Genomic DNA, 14,530 nt, shown 5'->3' on the forward strand with positions numbered 1-14,530 from the left:
GCATGGATCTGAATATTACACATATAATTATTATAACCACAATAAAACAAAATGCATGAACTTATATTTAAAAATAGAAAATGTTATTATGTAACTCAAGTATAGGGGGATTTCCAAGGATTTTCCCTCCTACAAGCTCTGAGAAAACCACACACACACACACATTCAGAAGGACAAACTACATCACTATAATTACACCGCTCTAAGCTTCTTTTCCGTCCACATAAATTGACCACATTATTCTAGAACGAAGCAAGAAATGTTTCCCTTGGGTTAATTGGGACAGATTTCTGGAAATAACAAACGGACACATCATGGACCTGATTTTTGATCCGCTGTATGTATGTGTATTTTGGGACAACACATCAAGTGTGACATAATCTGGCTAGCAAATCTACCAGGCCCTTTACTGACTCATCATAAGCAACCATTAATGTATTTTTTTTTCCTGTGCTGTAAAGTCATTAAGTGGTTCAGGTCTGCCGTCGTCTGGATGATAGTGGGGATTAATGGATGTGATTAGTGAGGGAGGAAGGGGAGTTATAGTGGAGCAACCTGAACTTGTCTATGGGGGTTTAAGCTCTGGAGGTTAAAGTGATGACCTAAAAGGTCAGGGCTAAACTCCGTCTACTGGATTCAATTTAATCAGTAAATCATTTGGGATGTGTTATACAGCCTGTTGACTGAGGCTTTAATGGTAATAAAAACATGAAAAAAATGTGTTGGTCTGAAATTTTCTTTTTTTACTTTTCATTTATTGAAGAGCATCATAAAATATCGTCACTTACTTATCATGTTGTCCAGTTTATCAAGCTACAGTATGTACAAAGGCAAAGCTTAGTCCAAAAAACAAAAAAACAAAAAAAACATGCATGTACTGACACACTGAGATGCAAATACGTCGATGCGAAAGTTAGCCGATTTAAAGTCTTTGTCCACAAAGAACTGTCATATTAATTGATAAAAGCCTTTGACATTAATATTATAGTAACAGGCTGAACTGATGAGCTCTTTTTCATGAGCAGACGACACGCTGCAAATAAATATCCATATTCTATTTTTAAAAACATGTATTAATGTCTGGATATTTGCAGCATGCCATTTAATTCAGCTGGATAGGGATGTTAAAAATAATAATAAAAAATAATAAAAAAATATGGTGAAACAATTTTTTTTTAAACCCAATTGTTGGAATGATTTTTCCAGATTTCTTGGGCACTTTTGATGCAAAATTTCACATTATTGTGACCCAAGTTATATACACAGAGCAGCCTGTTCACTTTTTTGTTTATAGTATATTTAAAAGTTATATACTTATATACTTTTTTACTGAACATACAGTAGTCATCTATCCAAAAATGATCAAATGTAGCATCACCAATCCAATAAATAAAAATGCTGTCATTGTGAAGACTTTTGGGGCATTATTTACACGTGATCATAAAAGTTCACATTTACAGTGTTTCACATACCATTATCAACATATATATATGATAACACTTTACAAAACATTTCAATTCATTCACATTAGTTAGCGCATAGTCTCATGAACTAACAATGAACAAGAATTTATTTATTAATCTAGGCTAATGTTTACAACATATTTCTGCACATATACTAACACATTTTTAACAATTCAAGTTGTTGCTTGTTCTTATGAACACGCATGAATTAAAAATGAACAATAGTATATTTATTATTGTCTTATTTAAGCTGTGCAAATTGTTGTTCATTAATGTTAAAGAATTGAACCTTATTGTGCAGTGTGATCATTTTCCTCCCTAAAACTGAAACATTTGAAAGGAATGTTAGGAGAGAGAAAAAGAGGGCGAATGTGCTCAGCTCAGGGTTCAGCGGACAGACAGCACACATTAATATGAGTGATGATAACAGCTCAACGTCGGCTCTGTTGACGGCCTCGTCCTTGTGTCCGGTCTCCACCCGAACCCACTGCGAGCGTCACTTCCTCCAGGAAGCTGGGACAGAGAAGGGGAACGTATTTGCGTTATAATGCACGAGTACAGTCAGCACTGGATTTGACTGTTTAAACAATCCTCAGTGGGTAACAAAATAGGTCAAACAATGAGAAATTACAAACAAACAGAAAGCAAAATGATCATGCAAATATATTTAAATGACATATTTTGTTTCAGGAAGTTTATAGAGTCAAGTAGGTAAACTAGTATCTACTGTAACGGCTATAGTGTACAAACGCCACAGATCTGGTTAAATTAGGTGGATTTTATGAAGTTTAGCTAAACAAAACAACATTAAGATTCATTTAGAGTTTACATGGCAGACAACATATGTAAATACAGAAAAAAATTAAGTAAAAAGTAAAACAATAATATCTGTAAATTATTATTACAATTTGAAATACAATTGTATTACTAATACCATTTTTCTATTGTAATATATTTTAAAATGTAATTTATTCCTGTGATCAAAGCTTAATTTTCAGCATCATTACTCCAGTCTTCAGGGTCACATGATCCTTCAGAAATCATTCTAATAGGTTGATTTGCTGCTCAAGAAAAATCAATGTTGAAAACAGTAGTGTAATTTTTTTTTTTTCAGGATTCTTTGATGAATAGAAAGAAGAATTGAAAAGAATAGAATTGAAATAGATATAAATAGATATAAATGTCTTTACTGTCAATTATAATCAATTTAATGCATCCTTGCTAAATAAAAGTCTTTTTTTTTATTTTTTATAAAATCTTGTTGACCCCCTAAACTTTTAAGGGGTAGTGTATATAGTACATATATAATTAATATCTTAAATAAGCAATGCAATATCTTGGAGAACTCTAAATCATCTTAGACTGCCAAGAAACAAAAATCCATATAGTCTAGAGTAAAACCTCTTTCAGAATGAGAACCTGAATGATTCAATGAAGTCATACGGAACAACAACTGTATGTTCACAGGTCACTCTGTAACCTGGATCCTATTTGAATAAGGCATTAGGGCTTGTGGATAGAAGTGAGATGGAGAAAAGAGACAACAGCGTTGAGAGCATTTAAAAACACTGACCTCTTAGTGTTGTGAATGGCCGTGCCGCCGAGTATGATGCGCACCCCTGGCATTGTGCGGTTCAGGTTGTAAACAGTTAACGCCTCCTCGTAAGTGGCCCCGCCAATTATGAAGACGATAATGTCTTGAGGTCTAAAGAGTGGAGACAGAGTATGAAGGAGCACATTTATTTAACTGCAGTCCATGTTACAGCTGCACAATTGATTCAAACACCCACATGATCTTATTCCTTAATGACAACCATTCGATATGTCTAGTAAACCGTTGACATGCATGTATGATCACAGTGGACATTCAAACCTGCATTGGTGCTGCCGCTGATCCAGAGAGAGAAAGTGTCATATAAAAGTATGAAACAGCTTCACAAACACTCTTTTCAACCACACAGTGTCATTATTTCTGTCACAGTAATTCAAATAATCACAGAAGCACAGGGATAAACATTTATAGTTCAGATATAAACGCTGATGACTACGAAAGAGATCAAAATAGAGTGAATCACCTTTTGATAGTAACTTGGCACTTCAAATGAAGATTGAATCGATTACATCATCAAGTGACTGTTATAAATTTACTCGTCTTTGAATCATTCATTCAAGAGATTGTTCAAAAAAAGCTGTTTCATCCAGGAATGAAACAAGTGAAGTCTTTATGAGTGAGTCATTGAATTAAATCTAAATAGACTGCAGCAATTAACATTTTGTCAGAACCTCTAGTAAATTACATGTTATTTTGTTTAGTTGTCTATTCAGAATCGTGATCTCTATTTTAAACAAAAAAAATCGTGATTCTCAATTTATCAGTGATCGTGCAGCTCTAGTCCATGTTTTCCATCCAAGCACACAAATTATGAATTGTACATGAAAAAGGCCATTTAAAATGTATTTAATGGCTAGGATGTGTGAAAACAGCATTCCATAGTGACACAGAAATTACACACATTCAAAGCTCACATTAAATGTCTATAAGTGTGCCTGTATATTATTAATGCATGAGTGTGAATGACAGTCTATTTATGTATCTGTATCACCTGTCTCTCAGAGAACTTGGCCCGAGGTAGGGGAACTGGCTGTCCTTCAAACGACCCTTGATCAGCTGATCCAGCGTGTCATGTAGAAGCGGCTGATGCTGTGTGTACACATTTTCAACTCCCTATCCAAACACACAAACAAGTTTTAAACAGAATGTGGCTTTGGCAATATGACATATTAAAGGTGACCTATAATGCCCTTTTACAAAGTCTTGACTTGTTTTTGGGGTTTTCTAGAATAGGTTTTCATGCTTGAATGAATGTCTTAAACATTATTTTTCACATATTTTACATTGAGTATGTTTCCATACACCTATTTTTATGCGCATTTTGTTATATTTATTTATAAATAAAAATTATAAATAAATCACTGGATAGAAACACCAAAATGCGCATACATTTAATTGTATGTACTCCCAATTGAGACATTTTTTATCCGATAAGAAGACATGCGCATAAACTACGATGCAAAACATATTTGCCGAATAAATCCCTCAATGTGCAACAAAAACCTCACATGACTTTTGCCTCAACAGAGGCTGTGATTGGATAACTAGATCAGTTTTCTTGCACAGCATCTCTAATTCTTGTTTGATCATTCTGAAATGCCAATGGAGGCGTTTCAGGGAGTTCAGAAACAGAGAATAACACCCTTTGAAGTGACTTTGTGCTTTGAAAATGTAAGGAATAATGCAGTCAGAGGGCCATAAACATGATCTACCTTAAGTCCTTTGAAAAACTGCTTGGTAATGGCCACAGCATCTGTAGGAGCAATGAGGTCACTTCCTCTGACTCGTTTCCCGCCATATTCCACCATGGCCTGCACCATCTGCAGTACAGGAAAGTTGCTTTCCTTTTTAATAATCGTACTAGTAATAGTAGGACTTTATCAAATTAATCTGAATCATCCATCAATAGCAATACACTGTGCGACAGGACACAGTCCCTCACCTTGCGGTGTCTCTCTGACACCCCTTTGCGATTGAGCTCTTCCATCAGGCTGGGCAGAATACTGTTGCTGTGTTTCTCGTAGCGAAGCGCGTACAGCATCACCAGCCGCACAGCGTCGATCTCAGAAAGACGAGGGTTCTGCAGGAGCCGCCTCAGGCTCTGCAGGGAGAGGAACAAGGTCATCTTTAGATTTACAGCACTTAACATACTGTAGGCGATCACAAAAAACGTTGTGGATTGACATTCACTTGGTTCAAAAGTTTGGGGTCGGTAAGATTTGTTAATGTATTTGAAAGAAGTCTCTTATGCTTACCAAAACTGCATTTATTTGATTTAAAAAAACAGTAAAAATAGTGATATTGCAAAATAATAATCAGCACTTTGTGATTAGACTGCGTGTCAAACTCTGACCTGTTGTGCATTGGAGTGGTCACTCTGGCAGGCCAACTCCTGCTCCACCTCTGACACCTCCATCAGCTGCCTTTCACTGACCAGCCGGGACAGCTCCCCAACCACGGTCACGTGCTTTGAGACCGTGCCCGACATTTTCTTAAACTGGGGGTAGTTGTCCACAAATGCCTACAAAGGGGGGCAGAACATGCTCATAATACTGTAACACAATAATAAAAGTTCTGGATCAGGGGTCTTCACGGTTCACTCCTCATATCAGATGATGTGCTACAGTGAACAGTATTATTGGTCTGCTCACCTTCATGTCAGATATTGACTCTAATTTCTGTTGGTCCTTGGGCTTTTTCTTCTGAAAATCCTCCATCAGGTTCTTGATGTTTGTTCCAATCTCACCAAAATTCAGGTACAAGTTCTTATTAAGAGAAAGAGAGAGAAAACAACATATAGTGTGGGGTCCAAAAGTCTCACATCACTAATAAAAGGCTCTTCCTTTTACTTTAATTAAGGTTTCTAAGGAGTTACACATGGACAAGTCACAAATTTGCTTATTTAACTAGTCACCTAGACATATTGTATGTCATAATGTTTCTTTGTTTTAAATTTTTCACAAAAAAAAGTGTTACAAGACTTGTTGTGTGCACTACATCAGTTTCTTTGAAACAAAAATCTACTTTGGTAAATAATTTCATGATGTATTACACTCTTTAATGGAATCTGTTTATGTACTTCAAACAAAAAGACAATATTTTCAACAATGTTACTCACATTTGCGTAAAACTCATCATTTTCTGCAGACAAGACCACCTCCCGTAGGTCCTTACTGATTCCAGGCACTCTGGACAGGTCTATGCGGTTGTTATTGAGGCCCAGTAGCTCATGAACCATGGCCTGATACGTCCACTAGAGGAAGCAAACGCATGCACATGTAGAATTTGCTGCAATATCAGCACACTAAATCATTATGTAATATTAATTTTGTTGCAGTAACATTTTTTTTTCAGTAAATGCAAGCAGGACGCACTGACTCCTGTAAATCTCACAGCAAATAAAAATAATAAAAAGCATCATATTTAATGTCTAACACGGTTTTAGCAGTTTTCTAACATAATCCAGAATAAAACCATGGGCTCTATCTCCCTCTGGTGGTCAGGACTGGGATTTTGCATACAGATCTTGTTCTGTAATATGAGATTATTAAGAGACACTGTTTCTTGCCTGGTTGAGAAGGGGAGTAATGGCATCATCACTTCTGTCTAAAATCAGGAGAAGAGGAGGTACTTCTGTTTTTCTGAAGTCAAACAGTTCATACTCCTTAGTAATGATTTGCTGTGGGAAACACAAACAGATCATTAGTCAATACATTTTTCTCCATGAAGAAAATAATTACCTGTTCACCAAAAGGGTCAAAGATATGCCTACTACAGATCTATGATACAATTACAAAATGAAGTCTTACTTTGACGCTCTCTGCCAGCCTTTTGGACATGTCAGAAGAGAGCTGGTAGCGGATCATGGGGCATTTCTTCAGGGCCAGCAGCACTGATGTCAAACCCTGAGTGACACGAGGCAGTACACTGGGTTCCCAACTGCGACCCTACACACACGCACAGAAATATTCATAGAGAGCCTAAAACAGAGGGATTCGTGCTCACAAGAGAGCCGACGATAGTTGTGAGATAATGATTAACTTAAAGGGATATTTCGCTGCTGGAAAGATGAATGTATTTAAATTGGGTCATTTATGTAGTAGAAATGTGAAATTATTTTAGAAGTTGGTGCCTTCTAGACTGAGAAAAGCCAGAAAATTTATTTTTTGCTCATGTGGATGAAAGACAACAACTCCCAGAATGCACTTGCTTCGCTGCCCTATGAGGACACTCCCAAACTACGCCTACCAGTTACAGAGGGCAGTGTCAGAAGAAATGATACAACTAGGCTACTAGTCGACTCGAAACTGAAAAGACGCCGGTTTATGGTGAGATCCCCCTATGGGCGGATCACATGCGGGACGAGCTCCTCCTACTGGCTGGAGTCTCTCGCCTCTGGACAAAAAAGCCTCTGATGACGAAAAATTATGATTTTTTGTGTCATCTGAGGTTTTTTTCCAGACACACAATACAGAAATCTCTCGTCTCAGGGGGACATGAGGGAGGGAAGCACGGTCACTCGAAAATACTACCGGGTTTCTACTGATACAAAGCTTAATGCTAATCGGTGAGGTATCCCTTTAAATTAAATAAAAATATTTTTTTTACATTTTCAACTTAGTTGAAACTAGTTCCCTTCTTTTTTTCTTCTTTTTTATAAATCTTACCCTGGATACTCCTTGAAGGTTGAGGGAGAAAAGATGAGGGTTCACAGCAATGAAATCTCCATAGAACTCCTAGAGTAACAACATTTTTTAGAAAGTTTGCTAACATTTTGCAGACACTATATGGAAAGCATATTTATGAATCAATAATGAAGAAGACTTAATTAAAAAGAAGAAGGCCCACCTGCACTTCTGCAACTACTTCCTGTTCATCTGCCTCAGCCAAAACCTTTATCTCACTCTTACTGATCACGTTACTGAAATCTGCACAGAATAAGTCCTAAAGTCAGTGAAAGTTCATCTTCTGACCACACTTATTCTGCAAACTCATATACATAAGAGGTAAATTGATGCAACACTCTTGATATATTTCTGGTACTCACAGATGAAATAGACACTATACTTGGGCCGACGAAGCTCTTGAATCAGGTGCTCTACGTTCTCCTGAAAGCAGAGACATTCAAGTATGAAATAACCTGGAAATACAGTCTAAATCTATATATTGTATAAGAGACCATGATGAAAACCTTGGTTGGCCGGAGAAAGCAGATCGCTTTAAGGTGCTTCATGTTGTCTCGGTTTTGTGAGTCAATGCGCTCAAAAAGGTAGACCTCCTTCTGCAGGATCTCAGACTGAGTGTAGACCACACTCACTATACTGGTCTGTAAAGAAACAGAGGAGGAGTAAAGAGAACAAGCAAGCAATGTTTTGACCACTGTTAGTCACTGTCTATGTAGACTGCTGACTACTTTTGCAACACAGCCCTCAACTTTAAAAAGAAATTAAAGTTACATTTGGTTAAAGGGATTGCTCACCCAAAAATTTAAGTATTGTCATCATTTACTCACCCTCATTTTGTTCCAAACTTGTATGAGTTTCTGTCTAGTTACCAACATTCTTTACATCTTCTTTTATGTTCAACAGAAGAAATAAACTCAGAATGGTTTGGAACAACTTGAGGGTGAGTAAATTATGACAAAACTTTCATTTTTGGATGAACTATCCCTTTAAGACACATGACAGGTGACAAGACAGCAAAACCAACTTACACTGCACACAGTACTAGATTATCAGTGGCTTAAGCACATCTGCGCTTTTATACTTGAACTGTTAAAGCTGTTTAAATTCACTCACCGTCTCCTTGTCCATCAGCAGCACCTTCATCCCGGGTCCGCTGCTCTCTATCATTTTGGAGATGTACTGCTTGACAGCCAGAGTCACGTTCATTTTTTCGTTTTATACGTGTTCTAATTGTCAGTGAAAATGGTTCAAATTATCGAATCGTTTCAAAGTTGTTTAACTAATGATAAACGGCTCTTTTCATCAGTAAACTCCCGCATACAAAATACTGTTGACAATGGGAGACAGACAACACACTGGGCTTCCTACTACTTCCGGTGTACACGAGTATTCGGTCCGCCTCTGATCTGGGATCTGTTGTAGTTCAATCGATTTGCCAGTCTTGCGGGTTCAATTTACTAGGTCAACTGATCTGGTAACAGTTCGTAAAGCATGAACAATATCCCATAATTCAAGGCTGCTACGTAAAACGGAGTAAATAAAACGCCATAATGGTAAGGGCTCGTTCTTGAGCGTAATTTCACTGAACTCTGTGTGTGTTTTTTTACTAACTTCTGTGCCAACGTCTTTTATGTGTTTTATAGCATGATTACGTAAATAATAATCTCAGTAAACTTTTATTAATCACCAAAATAAATACAAAAAAAAAATATATTAGCTTTAAAACGTTGGTTCAGTGAGTCAGTGTCGGATTCGCGAAAGAATTCATTTGAAAGAATCGACTCAAAAGAACGATTCGGTCACGAATCGGACATCTCAACCAGACCATCTCAACCAGTATTTTACCAGCTTCTAATGCATTATTTATTCGTTTATGTGATTTATAGCATGATTACATAGTTGTGATCTCTTTAAACTTTTATCAATCATAAAAATAAATGCTAAAAACAATTTCGTTACCAGCTTTAATATGTTGGTTCAGTGAGTCAGTGCTCGGATCAATTTAGTCGGTTTCGTTAAAGAATTAATTTAAAAGATTCGACTCATAATTCATCATAAAAGAATGATTCGTAATTGGACATCGCTACCACAAACCATTATGTTTCCACAGCGTACACAACATGGGGACAGGAGAGGTGTCATTCAGTAAATGGGAAAACCTGCGTTATTTATTTGAAAATTTAACTCAAATATTTTGTTGTAAATTTAAAAGTAATACGTTACTTTACTAGTTACTTGAAAGTAATTTGATTTCGTACTTGCTTTACTTAATGCTTAACCGCTAACTGAAAATTTATTTATGGCTGTTGTTTTTCCCCCAAATATCGTTACAATAATATGATTTCATTTAAAATTTTATTATCATCAAAAGAAAAATACAGGTTCAGTGCAGTGTTCGGTCCAATTCAGTCGGATTCATAAACAAATTCATTTTAAAGATTTGAATTCATTGTAAACGATTTGGACATGAATCGAACATCAGGACTACAGGCACTTAACTCTCACTGTATTTTACCAGCGCCTAATCCTAAAAATGATGTATGTTATTTTATTTTATTTAGGTTACAATAAAGATATGATTCTATAAAACCTTTATTAATCATTAATGAGATACTTCAAAACAGCTTTAAAATGACAAATGATGAGACAAATATCAATTATCTTACATTTATACTGCCATGTGCAAGACATAGGGATTACTAGGCTACATACAGTACTGATCCAGACAAAAACAACATTCAGACTCTGGCTTTTTCTTTTATAGTTGATTAAACCACTAATAGTTCAATTAAATACAGCTTTCATTATCAAAAAAAAAAAAAAAAAACTTCAAAGATAGAAAATATGATCTGAGTGTTGTATTAATAGAGCTTGGTGGAGTGTTGTCAGTTCTCTTCATGGTATCCCACAAGCTTTGCACTTATTTCCCATAATCGCAGAGCAGCAAGATCATCTTTACCTTCAGGAGCTGGTTCCTTCAGCTTACAATCACTGTAAAAAGATCTCATAATCATCCAGTGTCAAGCATAAATGTTAGAAATAGAAAAGGAAAAATCTTTAGAGAAATTACAATACAAACCTGTTACACTAATGATGTAAAGGCTTAGGTCATGTGAATAATAATATTAAAGGTGTCGATTTTAGAACGATTTTATCCAGCTGATGAACGATAAAAACATTGACAGCCAATCAGAATCCATCCTGCTGCAAGGAGCTCAAGCATTTAAAGCATTTAAAGCGGCAGACAAGTACACACTTAGAATAAACAGAACGATATCGTCCGCTGGTCTGGATGCTATAGTTATCTTTATGGTTATCATTCTTGGTGTGAACGGGCCTTTACTCCCTTTAGAGTGACTTTGTGCTTTGTAACTTTGCAGACCTTTTTCATGCTCAAACAGCAACATCACACTCTAAAGAGAGTAAAGGCCCGTTCACACCAAGAATGATAACCATAGATAACTATATTAGCATCCACACCAGCGGACAATATCGTTCTGTTCTGTTTTTTCTAAGCGTGTGCTTGTCTGCCGCTTTAAATGCTTGAGCTCGTTGCAACAGGATGGATTCTGATTGGCTGTCGATGTTTTTATCATTCATCAGCTGGATAAAATCATTCTGAAGGTGATTCTTTCTCTGTGCCGTTATCGTTATAGTTGTGGTGTAACCTCTGCTATTCTTTAACATTGAGAACGATTTTTAGAACTATGTTTTTATCGTTATCTTTATAGTTATCGTCCTTGGTGTGAACGTGCATTTATTCTCTATATTAGTGCGCACTGTATTTGAACTCCCTGAAACGCCTCCATTGTAGTCTTTAAGATTAAGACATCTTTAAGACATCACAATGTTCCTTATTGAAATATTTACCGCTATTTCCTGGTTGAGTTATTAAGTAGTCTGTTAAAACTTGCAGTTATGTTAAGACACGTTACATTCCCCCAAACATGCTCGAAGCGGTTGACCAATCACAACACACTAATCCAGCCGACCAATCAGAGCTCATTGTGCTTTTCAGAAGGAGGGGCTTCATAGAGACAGGAACTAAACAGAGCTTTACTGACAGACTGGGAAGAGAGGAGCCGCAACAATGGAGAATATGTGAAAAATAAGGTGTTTTTTGAACATTCAAGCATGAAAACATATTCTAGTAGAGCCCGAAAACATAATAGGCCCTCTTTAACAGCTCACCTGAAATAGCAGCCACTGTGAGACTCCAACCCCTCAGCAACCGCACAGTAGATGGACGTCTGAGCTCCTTGTTTGGGGGTTTTCATCAGTAAAAGAGCAGGAAAAGACAACAGGGCACTGAGCAGAGGGTAGCGGGTCTGCACATAACGTCCCAGTTCAGTGCGGATTACTCCAGGGTGAAGGGAGTACACAGTTACACAAGACCCTAATAAAAAACAGAGCAGGATTAAACAAGGATAATGTAGGGAAAATGCAATATGCATTTTTAAAACAGCTTTTTTGCAGCATTTTTTTATGTTTGAACGTGACTGATGTACTGGGGATGAGCGCACAAACCTTTAATCCTCCGTGCTAACTCGCGAGTAAACAGCAGGTTGGCAAGTTTGCTCTGCCTGTAGCTGACCAGGGAATCGTACAGTGTCTTGTTGAAGTTAAGGTCATCAAAGTTGATCTTACCTATAGAGAAAGGTCATCGGACTGAAATATGTTGTATGGATAAAAGTCTCATGCCTCTCTGCAATAATGTTTACAAATGACACAGAAGAGATGTATATATCGTAACCATATCAGTTATTGGTCAATGCAAGAACAAGTTTAGATATTAAATTGTGAAAAAACATTAATAATTTAATAACACTCTTTCCATTGCACAAAAGTTTCTTTAGATTTTTAAGAACTGATCACTGACAGATTCTTTATGGAACCCAAAAATGGTTCATCTATGATATCGCTGTGAAAAACTTTCTTTGGAACCTTCTTTTAGAATATCTATAAGGCATGATGTTAATAGGGGGTTTACCTCCTTTGTGAGCAATACTGGATACATTGATAACTCGACTTGGACTAGACTTCTTCAGCATGTCCAGGAGCAGAACAGTCAGGAGGAAATGGCCCAAATGATTGACAGCAAACTGGGTTTCATAGCCATCCTCAGTGAGGCTTTTAGGGCACATCATCACTCCTAGTATAGGTTTGTCAATACAAAATGTATAATATTTAACAATACAGCTAAAAGCACAGTGTGATTTGCTGATTAATGAAGTCAAATGTCTCACCAGCATTGTTAATAAGTATATCCAGTCGATCCTCAGTGGCAGTGTATTCATGCACAAACTGCCGTACGGAGAACAGAGATGCCAGGTTCAAGTGCCGAACTACTATGTTGCCATTTCCTGTAGATCTGCGAATCTCTGCTGCAGCCTTTTCTGCTTTTGAAAGATCTCGACAAGCCATCACAACCCGAGCCCCTGAAAAAAAACCCAGAAAATATTCAGTCTGAGCTAAAATCCTCCAAAATCTAGACTATCTTCACTCTTAAAGATAAAGGTTCTTTATTGGCATTGATGGTTCCATGAAGAACCTTTAATATCCATGGAACCTTTTCATTGCTCAAAAGGTTCTTTATAGTGGAAAAAGGATTTTAGATTATTAAAATGTTATTCACAAAAAAGGGTTCTTTTAAGAACTGTTCGCTGAACTGTTCTTTGGGGAACCAAAAAGGGTGTGAAATGCAGCGTTTACCTCTCATGGCCAAGTCACGTGCCGTCTCTTTTCCAATCCCAGTGTTGGCGCCAGTAATGACGACTGTCTTTCTATCTAGTCGCACGCGACAGCGGCACACTCCACCTGCAACCCATTTTCTCAGCAGAACCAAACCTATTTTTGAAGAAAATCCATTTGTGATAGAGCACATTCTTCCAGTCGAAACCAGGAAAATTCTACATGCAGAAAATACAGACTTTTAAAGATCTAAACAGATCTGGTTGGAAGCACTGTTGGAGAGCTGCTGTTGCCTATATATATATAGGAATGTATACAATCGCTGTGAAAACAAATGACCAACCAAATCCAATTCTAATTAGAATAAGTGTTATTTTAGTATTACATACTATTATAGTATTTATAAACCTAAAAATAGCTATTATTTTTATATTTTCAGTTTTCATTTTAGTTTTAGTCATTTAGTTATGTGCTTTTCTAAATATATCTATTTTATTTTTATTTAAATTTTAGTTTAAGTAATTTTAGTACTTCAACTTATTTTATTTCCAATTGTGTGTATTTATATAATACATTTGGTATTACAATCATGTTTTTTGTAGTAAAAAAAAAACACAGCCTCTGAATTCTAATCTGTAATTCTGTTATCCCTTAAGCTACATCAAGTACCTCTTGAGCCACAACATTGTACCTTCTGAACAGTGCTGAAACTGTGCTGTTTATAATATTCTACAATACATATGGAAGAAATTGCATTAGTTCATAACTGACTGAAATGTTGTTTCAGCCCACCATAGTTAGAATGAGAGGAAATTACATTATGTAACTTACTAATAGCTGTGACCGCAGTTACTGTGCTGTACTGGGCGAGACGATTTGCCTTCAGTTCCTCCCACAATTGTGTGGCTACAGAGAGATGCATGTCATCCACTGTGATGCGCTGTCAGCTCTGCTTTCATTTTATTTTCTGTCATACAGTACTAAACTCTTTTCTTTGTTTATAAAAAAAGCTGTGGTTTCTAGTGCACGCCCACCATCAAGCTCAGTGCCGGCTAACACGTCTAATCACCCCGCGTTCA

At 36.8% G+C, this 14,530-nt stretch overlaps 2 protein-coding genes across 2 annotated transcripts; both read right to left on the reverse strand.

Annotated features, from left to right (window-relative positions):
• Positions 1 to 719: 719 nt before the first annotated feature.
• vps45 (vacuolar protein sorting 45 homolog) lies at positions 720 to 9,168 on the reverse strand. Its single transcript, XM_084130792.1, has 15 exons — positions 8,874 to 9,168; positions 8,267 to 8,401; positions 8,123 to 8,183; positions 7,924 to 8,003; positions 7,743 to 7,811; positions 6,885 to 7,022; positions 6,644 to 6,754; positions 6,194 to 6,328; positions 5,727 to 5,840; positions 5,429 to 5,596; positions 5,018 to 5,176; positions 4,788 to 4,895; positions 4,067 to 4,188; positions 3,037 to 3,168; positions 720 to 1,976 (listed from the first exon to the last, which is right to left on the reverse strand). The coding sequence occupies exons 1-15, from the start codon at positions 8,964 to 8,966 to the stop codon at positions 1,895 to 1,897; spliced, it is 1,707 nt and encodes a 568-aa protein (XP_083986918.1). The 5' UTR covers positions 8,967 to 9,168; the 3' UTR covers positions 720 to 1,894.
• A 933-nt stretch (positions 9,169 to 10,101) lies between these two features.
• Positions 10,102 to 14,514, reverse strand: LOC311093174 (retinol dehydrogenase 12). Its single transcript, XM_084130353.1, has 7 exons — positions 14,283 to 14,514; positions 13,473 to 13,607; positions 13,007 to 13,198; positions 12,751 to 12,912; positions 12,288 to 12,407; positions 11,952 to 12,156; positions 10,102 to 10,751 (listed from the first exon to the last, which is right to left on the reverse strand). The coding sequence occupies exons 1-7, from the start codon at positions 14,371 to 14,373 to the stop codon at positions 10,646 to 10,648; spliced, it is 1,011 nt and encodes a 336-aa protein (XP_083986479.1). The 5' UTR covers positions 14,374 to 14,514; the 3' UTR covers positions 10,102 to 10,645.
• Between the last annotated feature and the right edge of the window lie 16 nt (positions 14,515 to 14,530).

Source organism: Abramis brama (genome assembly GCF_963993115.1).
Source record: "Abramis brama genome assembly, chromosome: 12".
Taxonomy (NCBI): Eukaryota; Metazoa; Chordata; class Actinopteri; order Cypriniformes; family Leuciscidae; genus Abramis; species Abramis brama.